The sequence below is a fragment of the Phyllopteryx taeniolatus genome, chromosome 21 (assembly GCF_024500385.1).
Source record: "Phyllopteryx taeniolatus isolate TA_2022b chromosome 21, UOR_Ptae_1.2, whole genome shotgun sequence".
In the NCBI taxonomy this organism is placed as follows: Eukaryota; Metazoa; Chordata; class Actinopteri; order Syngnathiformes; family Syngnathidae; genus Phyllopteryx; species Phyllopteryx taeniolatus.
The window spans coordinates 12,517,263-12,544,845 of record NC_084522.1 but is presented as its reverse complement, the minus strand read 5'-3'; the positions used below and the strand labels follow the sequence as shown (position 1 = coordinate 12,544,845).

Below are 27,583 nucleotides of genomic sequence, written 5' to 3'. Positions count from 1 at the left end.
AAGCATACACATAAAACATAAGTGGCAAATTGGTGGCAAATGTTGTGCAATTTAACAAACATACAAATAAGGAACATAATTACACACATAAAAGAGAACTGCCAAATGTGCTCCAACATAACATTCCCTGCTGTGTTGTCCGTGGCTTTAATTGATAACTAAAAGCCCAGCATGGCTCACCAATATTCTTCATGTTACCTTAGCAACGCAGCAAGGACAAGCTAAAAAATTAAAGACAAGAAATTGCAGTGCCTTGGGGGAACGCACAACCCTGACATGAACTGGAGAGTGGTGAAATAAACATCCACACAGTAATGACTGCAAACTATAACATACACAATGGAGCATGTAATTGCGCTGGCTGATATGCATTTAAAAATCCAATATGGACGTAGTCAGCTAAATTAATCAAGAGGCAATCAACTCCCTTTGTGGGCGCATGTGATTCCGAATAAAATGCTCTGTGTGGCTGAATGTTTGAAATTGGCAGTGGCTTTGAGCAGAGTGAATTGGATTGCAGACACTAAAGAACTAAAGAGGAGGTGCACAGAGTGTGCTTTCAAGTTCCAAGTTCAATGTCATAATGGTAAAAAGTAAATGACTTTTATGCAAAGAGATCCTTGTGATGAAACACACACACACATTTTGCAAAATGAAACCATGATAGGGGTTTTATTTATGTACATGTAAGAAAATAATTAATAAAGACAGGAAAAGCAAATACTTGACAGCTTACATTTTTGAGGATGCTTTCAATTGAAGTCTAAAGCAAATGTTTGAAAATATTTTGTTATACAGCGTTCCCTTGCTATACCGCAGTTCACCTATTGTGGATTCAGTGCATTGCGGATTTCTTTTCATATTCATATCGCGCATAATTCGTCATATTGTGGGATTTTTAGTTTAAACAATTTTTTTTGTGGTAAAAAGTTTCCTAGCCTAAAACATTAAAACAAAACAAAAATATAATTAAAAGAAAAATTACAAGCGACAAAATGTACATAGTGTACAGTACTACTGTGCATTACTGTATGTTTAAGAGTTTAAAAGGTGTTTATAAGAGTATTAGTAGAACTTAATAGAAGTGTGAGTAAGATTAATAAGAATTTGGGGAGGTTCATACAGCCTTAAAATACGTATAAATAATCTCCCCAAAAATGTATTATTAAATATGGTAGCTACTTCGCACATCAAACTTCAAACATTTGAGACCAGAACATCTCAACTGTGGGGCATCTTAATCACTACACCTAAACCTTAGCTGAAATGTTATAGTTAATCAAATTACAAATATTTATTTTTGATGCCAAATAATACTGTACAGTAGGTAAGGAGGATTTTTTTTTTCTACTAGGTTTAAATAACAGACAGTATCATCTCTACATGTACTATACCCTAAACTCCAATCATATGACTCAAAAACCAAACAGAGATATTTCTTTGGAACACTTGCATAATAATGATATCAATAGAAGAGCTGTATCAAATACTCTGCCTTCGCAAAAATAATAATAAGTATTGCATTGTACTGTGAGCGGTTTCTATAACATTTCATTCAATTAAATAAAATATTAGCAACAGCTCTTATTTTGATGCAGTCCATTTCGATATCACTCCCACAACAAACATTGTTAAATCACTGAAAAGGGTCAATCAAAAGTGAGCATTACATATTTACCATTATCACTACAAAGGCAACAAAGTACTTTTATGACAGATTCTGTCTTTAATATAATTATATTGTGCAAGTGTTCATAAAGTTGACTTAGGACTGTGCATATAAATATGCATTTTTCTAATGGTGTCATTAAACTGTGAGGTTGATAAAGGTAGTGCTCCCTTCGCTATCTACTGTAACATACTACAATACAGTAGTATAGTTCTAGAGTACCCTCTAGTGTGATGCATTAGGCAGTGCAGCTCTTCTGCTGCCATTTCATGGGAAAAAAACTGAGTGGAGTGTTGACTGAGTGAGTGTCTATTAGAGATATTGTCATCGGTCTGATCTCGTCCTCGCAGCTAATTATCATCCAAAGCTTGCTTTCACCTTTTATTCTTTCCCTCTCCATCTCACTGAGCCAGAGCTGGCAGGAGATGAAAATCACGCCTGTTAATTAATCTACTATATGAAAGACTGTGGATAGAAATGAAGAAGAAAAAATGCATGTGAAAGTGTACATATGGGTGACAATAACACGCAATACTGAATAAGTTAATAAACCGTTTTATTGGGGATGAAGATTAGAATGTGCAAAAGACTTTTTCGCACTTTGTTCAGAGAAGCATATAAGTGGGCTTGGTACCAATATAGAAGAAAGACAAGCTCCTTTTGAATTTACATGACTGCTTCATGGCTGTCTTGAACTCAACTCCAATCCCTGGCTTAGCCTTGGTGTGTAGGTGTACAATTGATATAGAGTACTAGCACGTTATTTTAAGGTCAGCCACACCTGCAGTGCTAAGATACTACTAATGATAATAATAGTAATAATCTTTAGCAGCATGTATCACAGCCTGTTTTTCTATACACTAAACAATAAGTGCACACCCCTGGCAGCAGGTGAAATCATGCTTAACATGTTTGCCTGGAATCTCTGCTCTGGTGTTCCTTTGCAGAGTTTGCATAATAGTAATAATAATAATAATAATGAGTGTGAATGGTTGTTTGTTTATATGTGCCCTGCGATTGGCTGGCGACCAATTCAGCGTGTACCCCGCCTCTCGCCCGATAGGCACGCCCACGAGCTTAGTGAGGATAAGCGGTACAGAAAATGGATGAATGGATAATAATAATAAAAATACAAATACAAATAATACTGCATTACACTTAGCTAGCGCTTTTCTGGCTACTCAAAGAGGCTTTACAATGTGCAATGTATGTTCTCCCTGTGTTTCCATGGCTTTTTGATCATAGAATATCCAAAGAGAATATATCCATACAGAATATCTGTTTAGTGCTCAGGTCAAAGCCATGTCAGATATAAAAAGAATATCGCTTTAGTGCCATCTAGTGGCAATTATTATATTATTTTGTATTTTAGTGTTTCTACATGTACTCCACACAAAACCGATGTTTTCAGAACCCTGGGTAAATACATTTGAAAACACTGTTGCTAACAACATCTACTCATTTATTACCTGAGACCATAATGTGGTATTATCAAGTTCTTGCGTGACCATGCCCTAACACCGCCAGCAACAACACAACAATTGTGGATCTCTGTGTCGGATGTTCTTCACCTTGGCGGTGATCTGCGCTCGGTAGACGTTCTACTTCATCGTCCATCCACACAAACGTCTCTTTCCTTGGGCACTTTGGATTCCCCGCCCTTTTCGTGAATGTTTATTTACATTACATAGGCTTCTTGTGATTCTCTGATTAAGTGACTTTTGTGGCAGCTTTACAGCACCACTTCTGGCCTAGCATAGATACTAAAGCAGGGCCATTCAACTGGCGAACAACGGGCCACATTTGGCCGACAAAAGCTTTTCATCTGGCCCGCCAAACATCACCCAAGTATTAATATTATTCTGTCTTTTAAAGAGTGGCTCTATTTATGATGTACTGTATTTCAATAGTCCTGGACTACAATGTTTCAGCATCTTTGTGGAGGCACACACATTCCTTGAAATGTGTGTTACTCACTGATTATGAGTAACTTTTTAAAAGAAATAGATTGGCTCTATTTTCATGTGGACATTGCCTTGATCAATGTAACGCATACATTTCTTTTCAGCACTGTCCAAAAGGATATCTTTCTTCAACATTTCTCATTTAGAAAATTGTAAACACATTTGAGTGTAATAGATACTGCAAGTCTAATGCAAATCTATGTTGGTATTCTTATATTTAAAACGAGACATACAGTATTTTGTGTCCACAATTTAAAACAGTTCGTTGGTTTCTTAACAACATGTCTGTGATATGTTTTTGTCAAAATACTCCGAGAATTATATTACATTTCGCGAATACACGGTCAAGTGCAGTATTTGCCGCTGATCATAAGCGAACGCCAATGTATGCATCTAAGAAAATTCAATGCAGCTCTGCTTATTTTTTGGCTTACACAGCAGCAGGGGCATCACCCGTAAGTAAAATGATTTTGGATGGTCCCTTACCCGTGTGAGCTCAGACTCGGACACGGAGCGATGTGGTGGCAAACGACACTGAAAAATGGACGGGTTTATGTCATGGTAGCTCGGGCTGTCGTCATCCAGCAGCACCGGTGGGCCATCGACACACTCCTCTTCTTCATCCAGCTGCGATTCAACGTCTTCTGGGTACATCTGGTGGTCGATGCCATTCTGGCTCAGGTTGCAGTGAACAGCTGCGCAGGTCGGAAAGCGCACATGAGTTAGTGGGGAACAGAAGGCAGAGTAGAAGGAACGCAAGTCAAATTATAAGACTGTGATGGTAGTAATAAACAACATGTTGCCATAAAATTAAAACCCTAACTTTCCTAAATTTTGTATGTATGCCATGCATTTGGTACTTGGGCTTAGGGACTTACCCAACTTAATCTATCTATTAACGCTAGCACTACCACGATGCAATCAAAGAAACCAACCAACAATACATTTTTAAAAAAAACACACAATATAACAGCACACGACTACATCGTCTGGAATAGTACAGGAACAATGTTTATCTAATAACATGATAAAAAACAAAACATTACAAGAAAATATATCATAGACACCAGTGATGCTGATTATTAAATGTATTAATGTGTGCAGATTACACAGATGTGTTTTGCTAGTCAAAGTTGGCTACAAGTTTTGCTATGACCATCCAATCAGAAGATGGAAAAATGCTGATCACATTGACGGTCAGCAACGACTATGAAATGTGATTGGTTAAATAAACAGTCCCATCGCGGATATAATTAGAATTTACATCAGCCGGCATTACTCAGCAACATGAACTGGAAGCCGTGCTACGAAATGAAGAGAATAGACTTAGGAATCAATTACTATTATTTCATGGGAGAAATGGGAAAATAATTTAGGTAGCAAATGTAAGTCAGTGCTTCTAGTGGTGCTAGTTGTGCCAGCAGAGAGGGCCTTGCTGGCCCTGATCACTCACCACTGAGTAGGATAGAATTGCTTAAGACTTTCAAACAATGCCTTGATTAATGTGTTGTCACATATTACTGAATTACACATTGAATTTATACATAGTTGTCCATGCCTCACATGGAGTTAGTGTGCATAGAACACATGTCACAAATTCCCCCAAATTGTTCCTTTTCTTTTGTATAGATAACGTTCCGATACGTACAGAGGTATTGGAGGATGCTTGCATTAGGTCCACTTGCACAACCTACGTACGATATTTGGCCCTTAATAATAATAATAATTATTATTATTAATTAATAATTATCCCTATGGGGTGCTCTTGAAGAGACATAACCTGTTTGAGTTTCTTAAATAAGGTCAATAGGTATGAACTCAAACCACAAACAATCATAGCAGTACAATTAATTCCTGCAAATAGCAGTATTATTAAGTAATCAACCTTTTGATGCACCGCCCTTTTTAATACAAAACATGGGTCCAAAATACTCATTCGTATTCATTTCCCATGTTATTTCATGCTGGTTGAGTTAAAATGGAATTTGGATTGTGCAGCTCTCTGAATCTTACCACTAGATGGCGACAAACAACATCAAATGGCAACTGTGCAGAGGACAGTATAGTTTTTGATACAGTCGCATCATGGTAGAATCAGGTATATTTGGTATGTTCCATAAATAAAAAAAAAACCTCAAACAAATAAAGATCCTACTGTACCACATTATACATATTAAAACCCACGTAGTGTTTGGACCACAGTTCTTGATATGTCTAAGTCCGATACTGATTCTGACTCTGAATCTGGATAATCAAACAACCACTGCAGCAGTCGAGTTATTTCTACACAGGTCAACACCTCCGAAGTGACACACACTGAGTTGGGTCCACCTGCACAATCTAGGGCACCCAAAATGAGAAATGGTGTTAAAAATTCTGCTTTTTAGATTAATACATTTATGATGGTGTCTATCAAAACTTAGCATTGTTTTTACAATAAGCAAATTAGGGTGAGTGTTAAAGTATTATTCCAGGCTATTGACAATACAGTGGATAGATGATTCAAGCCTTAAAAAAAAACTTTTAAGGACCAATGGTTTATTATTCAATCACTGTAATTTTTAATATTATATTTACTATAATTTTGAGGCATATGATGACATGTATGCCAGGTTTGACAGAGAAAAGGATCTATACAGATTGGCCAGACAGAGGGATAGAGATGGGAAAGATGTGCAGCAGGTTAGGGTGATTAAGGATAGAGATGGAAATGTGTTGACTGGTGCCAATAGCGTGCTGGATAGAGGGAACAAATAATTTGAGGAGTTGATAAATGAGGAAAAGGAGAGAGAAGGAAGAGTAGAAGACAAGTGTGGTGGACCAGGAAGTAGCAATGATTTGTAAGGGTGAAGTTAGAAAGGCACTAAAGAGGATGAAAAATGGAAAGGCATTTCTGTGGAGGTATGGAACCATCTAGGAGAGGTGGCTGTGGAGTTATTGACCAGCTTGTTCAACAGAATTCTAGCGGGTGAGAAGATGCCTGAGGAATGGAGAAAAGTGTGCTGGTGTCCATTTTTAAGAACAAGGGTGATGTGCAGAGCTGTGGGAACTATAGAGGAATAAAGTTGATGAGCCACACAATGAAGTTATGGGAAAGAGTCGTGGAGGCTAGACAGAAGTGAGTATTTGCAAGCAGCAGTATGGTTTCATGCCTAGAAAGAGTACCACAGATGCATTATTTTCCTTGAGGGTGTTGTTGGAGAAGTACAGAGAAGGTCAGATCAGGTCACATTATGTCTTTGTAGCTCTAGAGAAAGTCTATGACAGAGTACCCAGAGAGGAACTGTGGTACTGCATGCGGACGTCTGGAGTGCCGGAGAAGTATGTTAGAATAATACAGGACATGTACGAGGGCAGCAGAACAGTGGTGAGGTGTGCTGTAGGTGTGACAGACAAATCTAAGGTGGAGGTGGGACTGCATCAGGGATCAGCCTTGAGCCCCTTCCTGTTTGCAGTGGTGATGGTTAGGCTGACAGATGAGGTTAGACTGCAATCTCCGTGGACCATGATGTTTGCTGATGACATTGTGATCTGCAGTGAAAGCATGAAGCAGGTGGAGGAACAGTTAGAAAGATGGAGGCATGCACTGGAAAGCAGAGGAATGAAGATTAGCCCAAGTAAGACAGAATATATGTGCATGAATGAGAGGGGTGGTGGGGGAAGAGTGAGGATACAGGGAGAAGAGATAGTGAGGGTGGAGAACTTTAAATACTTGGGGTCAACAGTCCAGAGCAATGGTGAGTGTGGTCAGGAAGTGAAGAAACGGGTCCAAGCAGGTTGGAACGGGTGAAGGAAGGTGTCAGGTGTGTTATGTGACAGAAGAGTCTCTGCTTGGATGAAGGGCAAAGTTTATAAGACAGTGGTGAGGCCAGCCATGATGTACGGATTAGACAGTGGCACTGAAGAGACAAGAGGGAGGTGGCGGAAATTAAGATGTTGAGGTTCGCTCTCGGAGTAAGCAGGTTGGATATGATTAGAAATTAGCTCTTTGGAGGGACAGCCAAGGTTCGATGTTTGGGAGAAAAAGTTAAAGAGAGCAGACTTTGATGGTTTGGACAAATCCAAAGGAGAGATAGTGAGTATATTAGTAGAAAGATGAGGAGGATGGAGCTGCCAGGCAAGAGAGCTCGAGGAAGACCAAAGAGAAGGTTTATGGATGTAGTGAGGGAAGACATGAGGGCAGTTGGTGTTGCAGGAGAAAAAGGATGACACACTGTGTCAACCCCTAACGAGACAAGCCAAAAGGAAAAGGAGATATTTGCTATAATATCCATCCATCCATCCATCCATTTTCTGTGCCGTTTCTCCTCACTAGGGTCGTGGGCGTGCTGAAGCCTATCCCAGCTATCATCGGGCAGGAGGCGGGGTACACCCTGAACCGGTTGCCAGCCAATCGCAGGGCACATGCAAACAAACAACCATTCACATTCACATTCACACCTACGGGCAATTTAGAGTTGTCAATTAACCTACCATGCATGTTTTGGGGATGTGGGAGGAAACCGGAGTGCCCGGAGAAAACCCACTTAGGTACGGGGTGAACATGCAAACTCCACACAGGCGGGGCCGCGGATTGAACCCAGGTCCTCAGAACTGTGAGGCAGACGCTCTAACCAGTTGTACACCGTGCCACTTGCCAAAATATCATTATTTTATTTTTGTCTCACCAGGTAATAAAACAAACACAGCCATGACATATGAGGTGCTACTAAAAGAACATGCACTTTTTCAGTTTTCTGGTCGTAAATAACACTGTCAAATTTCCATGCCGCACCCTTTTTGAAAGGGACAATTAGCTGTAGACTTCAGACAAAGGCAATACAAAGACTTCAGAAATGTAAAGAGCTTGTGAGTGTTTCTGTCTATTTGTGTCCAAAACAAAAACAAAAGCATTCCATCCATGTTGTCTGACAATAGCTTTTCACTTTAACTAAGATTAATGCTGGTTATGCGTTTGAATCAGAAGACGTAGTAATAGGCGATACAGAGACCATTACAAAAAAACAAAAAAAAACTAGTACAGATACTTACAGCCAATTGGCTGATGTGCAAATATATGTTATGACTGAGTAAGATTTTATGACTTGACATGACTTCGTTCAACCCAAATAATGAATTAACTCAAGTTGCTTGAAATTTAATGGGGAATCGACTCGATTGAGTTTTGCCACAGTTACAAGGGACTTGCTTGAAACATGAAGACTTGAGAGTTACTTGTGACTTGCACAAACACGTCTGTGATTTACGTCTGGGAATTGAACAAGCACCCTTCAGTTCCAAAGCCCAAGTCTCTACAGATACACTACTGCCACTACACACCTCTCCTGTGTAGAGATTGCATTTTCCCAGGGCTTGTGTACGTTTGCTTGGGGTACTTCGGCTTCCACGCACATTCAAAACAGATGAAAGTTAGGTTCACATAGGACAAGCTGCATAGAAAATGGATGGCAGGAATAATAACACTGTGACAATGTTCCATGTACCTAACTGTTTCCTGTTTGATTTCTCGTGACATACAATAAGCAAGGACAGAGTAACCTCCCACGATAGGCCATTATTGTTTGCCTTTGACGGTGGTCTGAACTCTACTGATTGTTTTTGTTAACTTAAAGCAGATCGGCACTTGAAATGATGCAATCATACCTAAAACGTGGCTGGAGTGTGAGCACTGAATGACATCTGAAATATCATTCCTTTCTAACGTTCCATTGCACCCTTTTGTAGAATTGCAATAAAGAGGCTTCAGCTTTGGATCAATGAAGCAAATCACGTTCATTGATGTATAAGTCAGTCAAGGATGAAATAATTATTGTTCTGTCAGTGTCGGACAGCTCTTCAATCTTGCTTCCAGCTGGTGTTCACTGAAGTGTGAATCAATTGCATCTCCTCATTTTTTTAGCTTTCAGCTAGTCAGCAGAATGTGAATCACATTACAAGAGCGTCTACCCATAAAGATGCCCAATTTATGACTGAAGATACATTCACACTTTGTTCCTGGAGACCATGGTAGGCCAGTTTCAGGCCACCATGGACAAAACGGGACTCGTCAGACAATGCAGGGGGGCGGGATGGGCAAACATGTCAGGCCGGTATTTCCATGGATACACGGTGAGTTACGTAAACTGTCAAAAAATCTGCCGTGGCAGTCACAATGCAGATGAGAACACTAGTAGAACATAGTAGAACAGGGTTAAGTACGTTTGAGAGTTGACCGAAAAAGAGAAGAACTCTACTTGGGCTACATTATAAGCATAAACTGGGTTTCAGAATCAGAATCAGAATCAGAATCATCTTTATTTGCCAAGTATGTCCAAAACACACAAGGAATTTGTCTCCGGTAGTTGGAGCCACTCTAGTACAACAGACACTTTGGAGACATAAAGACATTGACAAAAAACAATTGTGCAAAAAGATGCAGAGTCCTCTAGCACTTAGAGCAGTTCGAATGGCTAATATCGCAATAGTCCGGTGCAATGACCATTGTGCAAAGGGCACTGAGACTTCAAGGAGTGTATGCGGTTTAAAGTGACGAGTAGTGCGATAATCTGGGACAATGGTTGTGCAAATGTTACAGACACTCCTCAATCAGTGTGCAAATGGAGCAGATGCTACTCTGGCATGAGTGGCCAGTATATGCAAATAGTGCAGCACGGCGAGACAACTACAGTGAGTGCACGAGTAATACATAATTGGCCCCACAGAAAATGTGACAATGAACTCAAGTCAAAAAATTGCCAGCTTGTTGTAATGGAATTATAAGTTAGCTGTTTAAGAAGTTGATTGCAAGAGGGAAGAAGCTGTTGGAATGTCTACTAGTTCTAGTTTGCATTGATCGGTAGCGCCTACCTGAGGGAAGGAGCTGGAAGAGCTGGTGACCGGGGTGGGGACGGTCCGAGTGGATTTTGCACGCCCTTGTCTTAGTTCTGGCAGGGTGCAAGTCCTCAAGGGTTTCGATAGAATCTGTGATGTGTGATATTGTATGATCTGTTATTGCATTAATGAATTACATGTGTATATGGATGTCCCGCTCTCTGTATTAGTCAATGCAGACATGCAGGCTTAATAACTCCTGATAGAAACAGTATCGCCCCCTGGGGTCACAAACTATGATCACAAATTCTACCAAAACCTAGTTTACACTTTGAACGTAAGTAATAAGTTCATACTATTAACTTAAGTGTTCTTCTCTTTTGCTGTCCAACTCCTACACCATAAGGGACATCACCCAATGGGTTCACAAATTCAGATGAGATTGTTTATTCATGGAGTCTTTTAGAAAAAAGAAAAGAAGGGTTCCCCTATATCATGCATGTCAAACTAACTTTTCTCACAGGGCACATTGTGGTTAAGGTTTACCTCAGTATATAACCACAACATATACACAACAAATTGATGAATAAGTAGTTATGGTCAAGGATAATAGTTTATTCAACTATTGATCAAGTTACTGTAAAAAAGGGTTTGGTAACATCAACAAAAATGTTTGCAATAGCTCAACGTTAATATTTACTACATGACGATTTTAAATTGTGTTACAGATATCAGCAAGAATCATGACGTATATGATTTGCTTTTGCGGGCCACATAAAATTATGTGGTGGGCCAGATCTGGCCCCCGGGCCTTGAGTTGAGCACCCCCCGCACCCCCAACCTCCGGCAAGAAAAAAAATAAAAATAAATAATAAAAATGTCATGACCAGTTGAGCAGACTGAGCCCCCATCTTTGAAGTAAAGAGAACTAAAATATTCGACGTCCACAAAAATCCTGCCAACCCAAAGATGCGACAGTCCACCTACTTTTGTGATTTATGGGAGGATACCAGGTTTTAACACACTGGGATTTTGCTTTCAGGTGTTTAAAAGCTGGCGACCATTGTTTGGCGGCAGGTAGACTCAAATCATTAAAGGGAAATGGCAAGCATCAGGTCTGTTTGCATTCCAAGTCCTTCAGCACAGGACCAGAGGTTTCATTGGAGAATACACACAAGTGAGCAAGGTTTTGAACGCAATTGAAATGCGCAGCACGAACCATTGCCCTCTCTTCACTGCTTCCCCTCTCCTCTCTCCTCCTGGCTCACTCTTTCAGCCCTTCTCTTCACCACGACTCAAATGAGGAGCTTGTGATTGATATACAATCACACCAAAGGAGAAATTACAGTCTTCCTTTAAAAAGATCAGAGACCTAAAGGTATAGCGTGACGTGACTAAAGACGTACAGAAGATGATGACAGGAATTAAGGCTATCAAGAAAGATAGCATAAAGATGGAGGACTGTTGTATTGTCCTCAATTCTATAATGAGACGAATGGGCAGAAGGGAGGGGCAATGAGATGTTCTTTTTCTAAATCAGCAACGGTTACTATAAATAGCACCATTACATTAATCCCTTTCCCCACCCTGACATGCGCTGTGTGAGCATTGAGGGGGAAGACACACGGGGGGGCCTGCCTCCTTTTCATCATATCTTTTCCAATGAGAGAGATTTTATCAGACACGTGAAGGTGGATTTGATTAATGTTACAGCAACAAACACCAGCCACCTCCACTTACAGCATATGGCTTGAAACAATGTTAAGTGTTAATGTGAAGTGTTAAGTGCAGACTAAATATTTGTGAAACATGGACTGTGTGATTTTTAGAGCTGAACCACGGCTTTTTTTTCCACAGAAAAAAAAAATTGATTGACAATGCCAAATATACATTACTTTGAGCTGTTTTTTAATATTGTGGCTGCCTGAGAGGTGTTGACCACAGGTTCTACACCACGGCAAAAATTCAACTGGTGAACATGTAACCTGTAGCAAATCAAGAGTTACAAATGAGTGTTAATCAGGCAGCAGACTAACAAGGCAACACATAGCATGGGATGTTTTACTTACTTATGTTTTACTTGTATGACTTAATATCGAGGCGACACGGTGACCGACTGGTTAGCACATCTGCCTCATAGTTCTGAGGATCGGGGTTCAAATCCCGGCCCCGCCTGTGTGGAGTTTGCGTGTTCTCCCCGTGCCTGCGTGGGATTTCTCCGGGCACTCCAGTTTCCTCCCATATCCCCAAAACATGCATGGTAGGTTGATTGAAGACTCTAAATTGCCCTTAAGTGTGAATGTGTGCATGAATGGTTGTTTGTTTATATGTGCCCTGCAATTAGCTGGCGACCAATTCAGGGTGTACCCCGCCTCTCGCCCGAGGATAGCTGGGATGGGCTCCAGCACGCCCGCGACCCTTGTGAGGATAAAGTGGTTGAGAAAATGGATGGATGGATGGACTTAATATCGTGCTTGAGTCTTATTTATTGACAGTAGTGGTGTAACGTTTCATTCATGATACCAATGTATCGCTTTATATTCCTGCGATCCAACTGGATCAATCTGTCCTTGGCAAATTAGCCTTTCGGACATAAATATATTGATTTGAATAATTTTACAAAGGTAATCAATCGATTGTATCAATACTAGGAAATAACACACTGGATTTAAGCACGGCAGGGTTTATGTGGAGCTATGTATATGTTGTATTTCAAATAAAAACAGTTGTAATTCCTTTTACTTTGCTTGATTTTTCAGTCAGCACTGTCAATGCTACTTTCTTCTTCATCTTATTTCTTCTCTGTTTCCTTTTCTACACCTCGCATCTAGTCTCTCCTTTCCATAGTGCCCCTAGTGGTTGGACGAGACACCACAGTATGTGTGTGTTTGTGTTGTTGTTTTTTTAAGCACTTTTTAAAAAAGTTTTAAGACATCTGTCTGTCTGGTGGATGGCAGATGAGAAGGAGGCTAACGAGAAATTATTATTGAGGATGCATGCATGACCCCTTTGAAGCCTTTCAAGCTGGTTATCTTATCTCGCTAGCCGCTAACAAAACAGGAGAGTACAACGAGGGGAACCTCTGGCGAACAAGAGGCCAACCAGTGACAATGTCAACTATGGACGCCGCTTCAGGCTCACGTTTGTGTTCCAAAGAGCAAGTTGGTTCATTTGTTTAGCTCTCTATGTATTAGTAACACTAGTCCTAAAAGATTTACCGCATGAAAACCTCACAGTGCTTTGTTTATAGCCATTAATATTTAACTGTTTAGAACAGGGATTCTCAAACTTTGGGTCCAGCTAAGGACACCTTACAGTGGAGATATTTTTCCAAGCACCCCTTCCAAAAAAACAAAAAAAAACAAAAAAACAACAACAATTAAACACCTCTTTTGTAGTTTAACAAAGAAAAAGAAAAATGGCCCAACGAGAAAATCATAGCTGAAATAATATAAATAACAGTTTCTGTTTTCCCCTTTGTTTTAGTCAAAGCAATACATCCATCCATTAAGCAGACTCATAGTCCATTAGAAAACACATACATTACAATATCAGATAAGAGCATCTTGACAGCACTGGCACCTACGCGAGGATCCTGTTTGTGGACTTCAGCTCTGCGTTCAACAACATCATCCCCGAACTCCTCTCCTCCAAGCTTCTCCAGCTCAGCATCTCGCCTGCTATCTGCTAGTGGATTTATAGCTTCCTGATGGGCAGGACACAGCAGGTGAGGCTAGGGGACACCACCTCATCTACACGCACCACCAGCACCTGGGCGCCCCAAGGATGTGTCCTCTCTCTGCTGCTCTTCTCTTTCTACACGAACGACTGCACCTCAACGGACACGGCTGTCAAACTCCTGAAGTTTGCAGACAACAACACAGTCATCGGCCTCATCAAAGACGGCGACGAGACTGCGTATCGACAGGAAGTGGAGCCCCTGGAGCTGTGGTGGGGCCGACACAACCTGGAGGTGAACACGCTCAAGACTGTAGAGATGATCATGGACTTCAGGAAGCATTCTTCTCTACAACTGCCCCTCATGTTGTCCAACTACCCTGTGTCAACCGTCGAGACCTTCAAGATCCTGGGAATTACAATCTCTCAGGACCTGAAGTGGGAGACCAACATCAACATCCATCCTCAAACAGGCCCAGCAGAGTCACATCTCTGTCAGGCCAATTATACATTACTCGTGCACTCACTGTAGTAGTCTCGCCACTCTGCACTACTTGCATATCTGTTGTTGACCAATACTGGCTGCTCGTGCTTGAGAAGTGTCTGCACCATTTGCACAATTGGCATTGTTCCAGATTATCACACTACTGGTCACCTTACACTGCATAAATGTATTGACGTCTGCGCCATTTGCACAATGGGCAATGCACCAGACTATTGTTGTATTATTCATTTCAAACTGCTCTAAATTGCTAGAGAACTCGGCATCCATCATTTTGCCAAGTCCTTGGTAGATTTTGTGGAGTATTGCATGCATAAAAAATTACTTTGGTTGTTGCGGACAAGAGTGTGGCATCGGTTCAAGCATGTTGCAATGCTTTTGGTACCTGTATCTGGGATTTAGTTTTTTGAGCAATATCATGCCAATACAGTGATAATGTTGGTTACTATAATCACAATATAAAATTTTCATACCGTGTCATCTCTAGCTACTATATTTTGAGTAAATTTTTAAAAAGGTAATGGCAAGGGATTATTGCAAAACCAATAATGATCAATGCAGAGATTCTGTCAACAGAGTTGTGCTCAAAATCTTGATAGGAAAAAGATCTTCCTTGCATCTCTGAGAAAAAAATATTTTTCCCTTCTATGAGAAATAGAGACAAAGTAAGTCAGTGAGGCACAGCCAGTGAGAAAAGACAGTCAAATGGCCCAGTTCATGCACAAACACAGATGAGCGAAATATAAACTGCAGTTAACTCTGACTCACTTTGAAGTACGTATTCCGGGCATAAATGCACTCTGCTTCAAAGACAGGCAGCACAAAGGCTACATAAATAGATTGTCTAGATTTAGAACTGGCCTGTCTAGATTTCGAACTGGCCAGCACGGTGGACAACATTGTCTAGATTTAGAACTGGCCTGTCTAGATTTCGAACTGGCCAGCACGGTGGACAACTGGTTAGCACATCTGCCTCACAGTTCTGGGGACCGGGGTTCAAATCCCATCCCAGCCTGTGTGGAGTTTGCATGTTCTCCCCGTGCCTGGGTGGCTTTTCTCCGGGCACTGTAGTTTCCTCCCCCATCCCAAAAAACATGCGTGGTAGGTTGATTGAAGACTCTAAATTGCCCGTAGGTGTGAATGTGTGCGCGAATGGTTGTTTGTTTCTATGTGCCCTGCGATTGGCTGGCGACCGGTTCAGAGTGTACCCTGCCTCCCGCCCGAAGATAGCTGGGATAGGCTCCAGCAGCCCGCGACCCTAGTGAGGATAAGGGGTAAAGAAAATGGATAGATGGATGGATTTAGAACTGTGCAACTGTTTTTTTTAAATATTTGATAAGAGGAACAAACCTCACTCTAACGGTGACCAAAATAACATGTGAGCGCAAAGTTCTGAAAGTTCTCAACCCAAGTGTTACAATAGTGTCTTAAGAGATTCATAAAAGCACAGGCATTTTAGTACCCCACATTACGAGAAGGATTAAATCATCTATATTCGGAATGTTACATGACCAAACCCAGAAAACTCGTTAGCGGACTTCCTGTGTATGCCAAAATAACTAGCATATCGGTTTGATGACATAATGGTTTGAATCCGAACTTGCTCAAAATGTTGTATTCTTAATGGCTGGTGTCTTCGGACAAACGTTAAATACATGAGTATAATTTAGGTATACAAATATGATATGACATTTGTAAACACGAACAAAGCCTAAACATGGGACATTGTCATGTTTGGACACATTTTGTAAAACAAAATATACAATGCGGAAGTTTAACGTTCCTACGGGGGCTTTGTCCTGGTCTCCCACTATCGTGATTCACCATTTAGGAAGTGCTTCGCTTTGTTTTGCCGAATGTATAAACTGGTTGCTCATATACCCTGAGGCACCTGTGCTTTGGGTTCCAGTTTACAATCTTCTTACAAAGTTCACAGCTCTTCACATCTATTTTATTTGTGTTAATTCTAGTTAAGTCTTAGTTAGGAAGATCTTAGTTTGTGTTATTTACTTATATTATTAGCCACAGATTTGCACCGGAGTGATCAGGGCTTCAATTAGTTGTTGCTTTGACTGTGTGACATTTTAACGAACATTATCAAGCTTTTTAACCACTAGATGACCGAGAGCAAAATTTTAGTAGGTAAGTGGTGTAGTCGGAGTGTGTCGTTTTTGTTTAAAGTTGAAGGGGGAAAAAATGGGTGTGCAGTGTGCTGCCAAAGATCCATAGATCATTATTATCATTAGTGGCAGGTGTGGCTGACTACAGCAGGTTATGAAATTAAATTCAAAGCCAAGTGTACTATAGGTGCATGTAATTTTAGGGAGGAGGTTTCGCTATTATGCCATTTTAATCAGGCAACTGATTCCTTCCTTTCATTATTTACATTAAAATTAGGGTGGGAATGTCCTGCCACCTTACAATTTGATTACATTGCAAAGAGCTACAATTTGATTCAATAACTGATTATCAGTGCATTTTGAGGCATTCATGTTTCATATTTCTTTCTTCTATAAATATATTTGCATTTCTTTACATGAAAAACAAAATGGAAGATATGTATGAATTCACAATGTAACAGTTCTGGTGTTGGGCAGAATCCTCGTATTTCCAAAACCATCACTTATGAGGAAACCAAATAAACAACATGTTTGTTGAGCCATTAGCATTGCATCATCAAATAGAGCAAGCCATTTTCAATGATTTAGGTTGGTCAATCATTTGCACAAATAACAGGCCCACTTGGGTACTGACCAAGGGTATTAAATTTGTGAAAAAATCTGAAATTGACCAAATTTGAACATAGGAGATTTGTTTTTCAGCATTGGAAAAAGCTAAGTGTTGCTCACCGTCCAGCCTGAATCACATATCTTACTGTATATAAATGTAATCTAAAACACTAGGTCTAATGCGATGTATGTTCAACTTTAGATGCCAGAATCTACTCACCCCCAGTTTCCTTCACCTGACATTGACTCCGCCATCTGTGCCCGTCGGGATGTAACTAACAGTTCAGCAGCTTCAAATCTGCGGCGCAGATAATTTTTGGGGTCATTTTGTGGAGTGAAGCTCCTCCACTCCACATCACTGACTTCCGAATGACGTGAAATATTCACAAAAAGCTGTGCGTCATTTGTCACAGAGACGATGGGTATATAAAAGGCTAAAAGTATTCCACTTATCTCTTCGCTCCAGAGTCTAATTTGCATGGGCTTCAAACTTCAAAAAGGCTGACACCAGTGCTGGGAGATTTTGAAGTACCCCTTTACAACACAAGATGTCATGTAGTCTGGTAATTAGTTTTTTGTTTTTTAACCCCATTTGAGGTCAGTGACTTCACTATAGTATACAGTACAAAAACAAGACACGCACAAAAATGTACCTTATCATTTGGCAAAGGCACATCAGCGATTACGGATGGTGGCTGATGCTTGTTTGGTTTTGACTGTCACTTCTTTCTCCTGATTTCAGGGTCTGCTGTCTTCACAACTGAAGTGTAAATAATAAAGCCTGTGAAGAGCATTGCAGAGGAGTCCACCAATACTAACAGCCAGTAGGCGTCGGAACATATTCTGCACATTCTAGTCGAACTGAATACTAATCAGTTTTCCAACACACTGCACAGGGATTCAATCAGGAAGCAATGGTTGCAGTTCAATGTCTGCATATCTCTGAGCGCTGCCAAAGTTATAAACAGTTTTTTTTTCACTTGAAGGAAGAAGTTCAGAATTAACCTGATGTCGCTAATGTTTCCATGTGGGGTGTGAGGTTGGAATGTTGACTATTCCAGTAGTGCCATTTGATATAATCAGCGACGCAATGATAAGGAAGTGGAACAAAAGACAACAAGGAACAACACTGGGGAAAAACTTACCTCTTAGCATATGACTGCATCACTTCAGAGAAAAGGCATTTGTCGGGTTATTCCCCATTATCGAGTCAAGATTAACTGTCAACTAATCAATGGACTGGAGTGTGTTTCCACAGCTTCACCCTTTGGGTATCCCATCACCCCAATAAAATGGTTCCAATATGAGAAGCCAATCAATTATTTTGGAATGCTTCTTAGCTTTTACTCATGGAAATGAACAAATTTACAAGGCATGTTTTTGGGATGTGGGAGGAAACCGGAGTGCCCGGAAAAAACCCATGCAGGCACGGGGAGAACATGCAAACTCCACACAGGCGGGGCCGGGGATTGAACCCCGGTCCTCAAAACTGTGAGGCAGACGCTCTAACCAGTCGTCCACTGTGCCGCCATATATATACATACATACATACATACATGTATGTGTGTGTGTGTGTGTGTGTGTGTATGTATTTTCACACACACACACACACATATGTATGAATATATATATACATACATATATATATACACATACATACATATATATAAATATATACACACACAGTATATAGAGGGTTAGGGTATATTCTATTCATACTTAAGTGAGTCGGTTTATCTTGCAAAGACTGTCATTCAGAATTTCATGCAGCACTACCTTTCAAAAGGCCACATATGATGGCTATAGGGCCACTCCAGGGAAGACCACACAATTCTTTCCCATGACATTTGTTTCATCCTCAGTCATCTTAATTCAATTTCTCCTCAACACGGATGAGGAGATGCTCCTTACTGTTATTATGACTGAACAGATGTAATCCTATACCACAGACTGTAATAAACATTTTTATTCCACTAATTCTATTGCGCCGCTAAATCCGTGAATGGATTTGGAATGACTTTTCTGAATGGATGCACAGGCAAGCAAAGCAGGACATTTAGGAGTCTTGATGCACAGAGGCAAGAGGCAAATGAACAAACTTAGCCACAGGCGTAAACAACTGCTTTGGCCAGACGCGGGATGCACTTTTTCCGCTTGCTTCAACTACATTATGCATCTAGTTTACTTCAGTGTGAGCCTTTTGCCCAAATATCACATGGCTTTCCCAAAGTGTCGCCTCGACTGACATTCGTCATAATTGTTTTACTATATTTTAACATGATGGATTTTTGAATGAGAATGGCTCCATCATGACTCAAATAGCAAAAACAGATCATTAATACCAGGGAACGTAGTGATCTATCAATAATCTATTAACGATAACTCTGACAGTCATCTGGAAGTGATGGTTGATGAATCAGTGTCTGGAAGTAATTAAGGCTTAAGTCTCAACTAGTTTGCAATCAAAACAAAAACAACATGTCAGCCATGTGAAGGTGAGAGATGCTATGGCATACTTGTCTGGGCAGCGTTATTCTGCTCAATGTGACTCAAAGTGCATGCAAACAGGAGCTCTAATGTAAACCTCTCGCCTTTGTACTTTTTCTTTGACCCTAGTGAGGATAAACAGTACAGGAAATGGATGGATGGATGGGTGGATGGAGACAGAAAATGGATGGATGGATGGAGACAAATAATCAACAATAAAGTAATCAGACCTTTTGTTGTGGCAATTTACTTCAGGTAATTCAATTTCTCTCTGTCCCTGATTATTTTCCAGGTGTTGTAAATTAAATTGCGTACACCCTATTTGAGAAAGCAAAGCAGAGCAAACACTAAGCCACAAGGTCAAAGGAGATGCAAAGGCACAGATCTTGGCAAATCACCTAAACGTAATGCTCTCAGGAACACACCGGTATCTATAACTCTTAAATGTATATCTGGCGGGGTCTTTCCATTTCATTTCATCATTCTTCAAAGCGTCTTTAGCTCGAGAAACATCACTTGCGAGTCTAAATCAAACCACTGATCTTCGTCTTATGTTCTTTGTTTTTGCAATCAAGCACAAAACGTAAGTTTTAAAGCTTGAAGCGACATTGCTCCCAAAAGAACTGGGCATTTCAGGGAGACATTCAAAAGTGCGCTTTGCTTTTATAAAGCAAAAATTGTCTTCTCATGTGTTATAAATGATGCAATAGTTGACCTATATTTCATGTCTGAGGGGTTGGAAGAGTAGTGGAAGAGAACAGTCATGCTGCAGAGCTATGTTATTTTCTTCCAGCATGTGAAATGAGAACAGATCCTCTGCATTTTGTCTATAATCATTTTATACAGGGTCACCATGGCAATAACAACAACGCTACAGTCTGCTAATTGCAACACATTGTACCGTTTACAATGATTTTGGAAGCTGTTATGGTAAAGTTGCTATTTGTTAATCATTAAAACCTTTTGGGTCAGTTGCATAAAATATGTGTCGAACCATTCTTGGTTACTTAAAAAAATTATTCACCAGTGAATTATACTCAGAGAAAAGGTCACAAAAACATGATATATATATTAATAAATATATAAACAAACATTCCAATTTAGTGCAAGGTGTGTAATCAGGATAAATGAAGTATTTTTTTTTGTTTGCTTACATGGTATAAACAGTACATTGTATTTTCAGTGAATACTGCATCAAATTGTGAAGAGAACATTAGGTGATCTTAGAAGTCTGTAAATTTTCAGCCTTGGTGAAGGGCTGAGATATGCGCAACGCCTTGCAACACGTTTGTACTGATATGTTCTACCGCGCTCACATCCCGTCATCAGTTTCTCGGAGGATTTTTTTTTGCCAGTAAGTACTTATTTTTAGCAGACCTGTCAGCTATTTCATTTTAACATAGGGTGCCATCATCATCAATGCCTCAGTTGATGAGCATTGCTTGTCAACGCTTCCTCTTCACAGTGAATGGAGGAGATATGGTCAACAGTCTTTTGAAGGATCGTTCTGACAGCTGATGAATGATATGTAGATATGTCCTAATTACATTTCAGGTTATCCTTATATCCTGTTTGCATGTATAGGTTTAATGGCAACACCAAAAAAAAACTAACAGGTATGAACGACTGACCAGTGGTGGGTAGTAGGGTAGCTGAAAATTGTACTTAAGTAAGAGTACTGTTAGTTTAGCATAATATGACTTTAGTAAAAAGTTGCCCTCCAAATAATTACTTGGGTAAGGCCTCCTGCATACTGTGTGATGCGGTCGAATCCGATTGGATTGGAACATCGCAAAAAAAAAAAAAAAAAAAGGGAGTCGCCGACTGAACCCCGGCCATTGAGGGATTACTTATATGGACGCCTTGAACAGCGAGTCTGTATAGGCGTTTGATACTGTACATAGTGTATTGTACTTTTATCACATTTATTAAACCATAAAATGATAGATTAACAGTCAAGGAAGAAGCAGGTTGCTAAAGAGAGTGGACATGGGCAAGAATAAAAGCGGGAGTGTGGATATTTTGAGTCTTGCTTGCTCCCGTTCACTTTAACGTACCCAGCGTTTGGTCACGAGCTTCGCTTTTTCATCCACAACACATTAGATATGATAAATTTACCGTAGCCACATATTGTTGTAAAAAAAAAAAAAAACAATATCTGATACATTATAAACTCTTTATTTGGCTTGGGGGCGGTTCGGCAGCTGTTCCGACCGGTTAAAACCCGGAAATGTGATTTTAGCGTGAGTGAAAGTTTATGTGCATTTTGATTGGCTGTAATGTGTGACGGTGTGCGCTGGTGATTCAAATTTGAAAGCTTGATCAGCCACTCATGAAAACAGTTGCCATACAAAGCACACTTCACGACAGTTTAGGCGGGTTTTGCCACAGATTATTCCCTACTTCCAATCAGAGCGTGACCTCTGATCGTTTTGAATGATATCCAATCCAATGGCCAATGTAACTGAGTTCAAAGGTCAAACAAAAAAACAGATGTCACATTAGTCCAAATAACCACAATTTCAAACATGGATTATTATCGGGGTTATCGTCGCTCCCTGTCAAAGCAATACCATATAGACTTTTTGTTTTTTGTTAAGCGATGAAGGTGAAAAGATCAAAAGTCCAACTGTTACGCGTTGGTACCATCCATCCATCCATTTTCTGAGCCACTTCTCCTCACTAGGGTCGCGGGTGTGCTGGAGCCTATCATCGGGCAGGAGGCGGGGTACACCCTGAACTGGAAAACTACTGAAACTATATGCAACACCAAATTTAAACACACCACTTGCCATCTTATTTAAACCTTCATGACATTAATATATATGCAAAATGCAAGAAAATGGCATATTTTGAAGGAAAGCCCAACTAACCAATGATCACGATTTTCCAAGCGCGTTAACTATATATAATTCCACGTGAGAGCAAGAACTCAACAGATTTTAAAAGCCATTTTACAAATGACGTTTGAGGTAGCTGAATTAAAGGAGCAGATCCCTAATTCAGTCGTTTTAGTCACAGAAAGTATTTGAATCGTGTGTATCTATTCAATGGCACCGATGCATGGCAACAAAAAGTCTTGTAAGCGTCCACGTCATCATGTCTCGGAGAAGGAACAAGACAGTCAAGTTCAGGTGCAAACAGGGACTACGACTTCTCTCACATCCAGTGTCCTCACAGATGCAGCTTCAGTCACTATTTTCTCCCAGTTACCGAGGAGATGGTCCACATGCTTAGACCACCTGCTGCAGGATGAGCTGGACCGGTGTCTCACTCACTCACACACACGCAATTACGTCACAACACAGGCAAAGCGTGGTGCCTTTCCAAGCAAAACGGTCAAGAAGTAGACGAAGAGCACATTAGCACATTAGCACGTTAGCCGGCACAGTGATGTGGAAAGAGGGAAAAGACTTGCAAAGCATCACCCAATCACGACCTTTCACAGTTGACCCCTTCCAAGTCTGGGCACGCAGCACAGCCTTCCTTGTCATCGCTGTGACTTTTAACTATTTCCTCTTATCTTTTTTTTTTTTTTTTTTGGGTACACAAGGAACAACAACAGAGGAAAAATAATGTCCGCTTACCTTCGACAGCCATAGCATCACTCGCAAAAAGAGCTGGGGAAAATGTGAAAGTCGACGCTTTCTCATTCTACCTTGTTCAACCGTTTTATCGTTTCGTTGCTGCGGGCAAGCCACAGTGCACATCGGCTGCTGCCGCGGCTCAAAGGATCACGGGAAATGTAGTCTGAGAACAGAAGACTGGCTAAAGTCGTGGGGACACATTGCTGGGTTAGGAATCAGACACTCATTCCCTATTAATAGGGATAGTTTTAGACAGTGGATTATATACACTGTGCTCCAAATTATTATGCAAATTATATTTTCTTTCTCTGATTTTGCTATATAATTGATAAAAATGACAGTCGGCATAATTTTCAAGCCGTCAACTGTCACAATATAATTCAAATGTTTTTGAACAAAGCTCCGAAAGATAACAGTATTTCTCAAAAATAAAAAAACAAATGTAAATGCACTGTTCCAAATGATCAAGCACAACAGAGTTTCAAGACATTTGTCAGGTTTTTAAGAACTAAAAATTGTCATTATTTAAAAATTTGCAGCATTAGGTCATATCAAAATCAAAAGCTATTTCAATCAAAAACATCATAACAACATTTTGACATAGACCCCATATTTGATATCAGCTTCACAATTCTTTCTTCATTAAACGTGTTACTTTTTGGAGAGTGTTTACTTGAATTTCTTTGAGATGATGCATTGTCAAGCTTGAAGATGCTTTTGCTAATGAAAGCATGGTTCATCTCTTGGTACCATGGAAGAAAATGGTCAGTCAGAAAATCCACATACATTTCCGAGATTATTTTCACATCTTCAGGGACCCTAAAGGGTCCAACAAGCTCTATCATTGGCATGTTTCTGGCCCAACACATGACTCCGCCAGTCCGCCACTTCCTTGCTAACGTCGCAGCCTTGTTGGAACATGGTGGTCTTCCACCAACCATCCACCACCATCGATCTGTCTCCTGCCCACTGATGAAGGACAATCTCAGGCTGCATGGTATACCTCTGTATCATTTGCTGCTATGGGCATAAAAGGAGAGAAATTCATGTTGTGGCCCCATCCTCCCCTGACCTCAACCCGTATTGAAAACCTTTGGAGCATCCTCCAGCGAATGATCACAGTTGGTGGGAGGCAGTTGACATCCAAACAGCAGGAGGCTATTCTGACATTCTGAAAATAAACTCAAGCAGAAACTCTCCAAAATGTCACATTGTACTGTATTTGGCCGGAAACATCCCGGGGAGAAAGTTTGTCGGCCCTTTTAGAGTCCCTGAAGGTGTGAAAATTATGTGGATTTTCTGACTGACCACTTTCTTCCATGGTACGAAGAATCATGCTTTCATTAACAAACTCATCTTCAAGCATGACCTTAGAAATTCAAGCAGAAACTCTAAAGAAAAAAAAACTCAAAAAAATTTAATGTATGTAAGAATTGTGAAACGGTAAAACACTATGAACAGAATATTATGATTTTGACACTTTTATTGTAATGAAATACTAATGTTCCTTCATTACACAACATTCAAGGGCAATTTTCACAACCCATTTTTTTTTAAATCAAAACAATGAAGGTGAGGCTGTCACAATGCATGCCCCTTTACTTCTATCTTTGTTAATCTTGTATTCTTTGACGCTTTGTCAGAACATACAGTTTTTTGTTTTTTTAATCCAACATTCCAGCCACACCAAGTGGGGTTAGTTCATGTCAAAACAATTTCTTTTACCCTTAAGGAAAACCCGTTCACTCAGTCAGAATCATTCTACACAAGTAAGACACTTAAAACATTGTCGGGCAAGGGTAATCATACTTCATACACTCATGGGGGAATTACGTCACTCCTGAAAAAAATTGAGCTTTAAAGTGAATTAAAAAGAATGGAAAAATGCAAATCAAACACTCATATTTTAGCTAATGGATACTGCCGCACACAACCACACACATAAATTATTTTTCTTTCTTTTTCTGATCTATTTTATAGCAATAGTAAAATATGATTCTAATTTTTCATTTAAAAAAAAGTTTTTGTGCCTGTGTGTCAGTTAGAAAATGGTGTTTAAAAACAAACCTCAAATGTAGTTTGCATGTGAGGAAAAAAAGACAGAAATGCATGAAATAAATGTTAGACCGGTCCTTGTTTAGACATTGCTTTGGTGAAAAGAAAATGATATTCAGGTGTGTGCATGATAAATATATCTAATAAATGTGTACATGTGTATATTGTTGGAAAATTTGCCAAATAATAAAGCAAATGTATACTGTTCATTGAGAATTCTTGTAGGGACAACAGACAAAAATATTCAAAGTATCATCAATCATCTTTAATTTGATTAAGACAGTTAAAAGCAAAGAAAAAAATGCCCTCATATGAATACATTTGTTCTGTGCAAGTCCACTGGTAGTGCTTCCAATCAAGACAAACTTAAAGTAAGGCCTCTTGAATGAAGTTTTAAAGAGCAAAGTAGAGGAAAAGTTAGCTACAATTTATAAATAATAATGAGGTACGCCCCAATGTGACCCAAAGAAAGTGAAGCCATTTCTGTATTGGCCGCTGAGCAGGCGAAGCTGGGTTTCCTTGTTGTCGGCATACATGTTGAAGGAAGTGCCGCGGGGCTGACCTGCATGCAGTGCTCGCCCCTTATTAGTGACGAGCACGATTGACTGCATGACGTTGGTGTACTTTCCAGAAATCTGAATAATGGTTTCATCCTTGAACAACTGAATCTCCTTGACCATGCCATTTTCTTTGCCAACTACAGGAGACCAGATTGGACCATAGCGGAATTGAATTCTGATGGAGAGACAAATAAATTAAATCACTTAATTTAGCATGCATGTTATAATAACGATTACCAAATTGTTCAATCAGATCACATTTGTTGAATATTTACCCAGTGACGATACTGTAGTATCTCTCCCATAGCCGGACAGCTGTGATGGCACCATCTCCAGAGAGAGTGAATGAGTCACCTCCCCCCGGGCCCACTGGTTGGCTAAACGAGTACATTTCAGGCTGGACTAAAATTTAAACAACAACAACAACAACAACATAGACATGAGGAAAGGAGGACCCAATACGTTCTGTTTGTATTGAGACAAGTTTAGATGTTGTGGTCCAGCATGATGAATTTAATAAATCCACTTTCAATCCATCCAAATACCACATGGACAGAAAAGGAATTGCATTACTTGAACATCAGTTACTATAGACCTCGCTGTGCAAGATCATATTCCAATTATGCTGTATTTTATACTGCTGTTGAATTTTTGTGCCAATTTATTGTCTGGTGGTGTACCATGGGATTTTTCTAATGTAAAATATGTCCCTTGGCTAGAAGTCATGTAGACTACGGATTCTATGTTGATTGTCCGCTGCCACTGAAGATATTTTTTTGTGCATAAAGCTCAAGTCAGTATTGTTAGGATCACATTTAAAATGTTATAATAGTACCTTAGATCTCAAAATGGGTCAAAAGTTTGTTTTTTATTATCATTTTATTGTATATCGTCTCTGTCGGGTGGGATATTTTGAAAAGTGGTTAAAGAAGAAAAAGAAAAAGTAAATTCTTAAAATCTTCCTGTCAGCATGTCAAACACAGACTGTTATCTTCCCAAATACATGAGTAACTTATATACTGCAAAATTAAATAACTTACCAGTTGGAAATACAGTGAGCATGAGAAGAGTGATGATCGCAATAGAATGCATTCTGTAAAAAAAAAGAAAAAAAAAAAAAAAGAAAAAGCTGTAACTATATATACACCATACATATATGTTTAATGACTTGTTTCATTTAGGATAATATGTATTGTGAGGTATTTAAGCAGCCTCAGTTATTACCTGTCTTATTTCTCTGATCCCACAACAACTGGCATGTACCTAGTAAGTAATCGGAATACAACATAGTCTATATAACAAACTCATTTGCATCGATAAGAAGATTATTAGCCATAGCAAACTGTCGAATTGTAATTACTTGTCAAAAACAAATAACCATACTCACAGATTTTACATGCAAGGGCTCAAAGATCAGCGTGTGCGGCTCTAATTCTTCTGTTTCTTATATGAGAGCAGGTTTAGTAACACGCCTCGAGTGTGCCAGAGCCCATTGCCGATTAGAGACAGTACATCCTGGTTGAAGCAATTTCAAGGAAGCGA

General features: G+C 39.9%; 2 protein-coding genes across 4 annotated transcripts in view; both read right to left on the bottom strand.

Moving 5' to 3' along the window:
- samd12 (sterile alpha motif domain containing 12) overlaps positions 1-23,565 on the bottom strand; it is a 90,436-nt gene extending 66,871 nt beyond the window's left edge. For 2 of the 3 annotated variants that reach the window (XM_061760343.1, XM_061760344.1), the window contains exons 1-3: positions 23,427-23,565; positions 10,480-10,593; positions 4,120-4,328 (exon numbers count right to left, since the gene is read on the bottom strand). In XM_061760343.1, coding sequence (XP_061616327.1) covers positions 4,120-4,328; positions 10,480-10,593; positions 23,427-23,439 — 336 coding nt within the window. In that variant the 5' untranslated portion in view covers positions 23,440-23,565. The remainder of the gene's footprint in view (positions 1-4,119; positions 4,329-10,479; positions 10,594-23,426) is intronic. The other variant, XM_061760346.1, reaches the window with a different exon arrangement.
- Positions 23,566-25,724: 2,159 nt separating this feature from the next.
- Positions 25,725-27,583, bottom strand: LOC133471388 (zymogen granule membrane protein 16-like). Its single transcript, XM_061760866.1, has 5 exons — positions 27,429-27,583; positions 27,266-27,304; positions 27,082-27,134; positions 26,317-26,443; positions 25,725-26,216 (listed from the first exon to the last, which is right to left on the bottom strand). Exons 3-5 carry the CDS (start codon positions 27,131-27,133, stop codon positions 25,910-25,912), a joined length of 486 nt encoding a protein of 161 aa, XP_061616850.1. The 5' UTR covers position 27,134; positions 27,266-27,304; positions 27,429-27,583; the 3' UTR covers positions 25,725-25,909.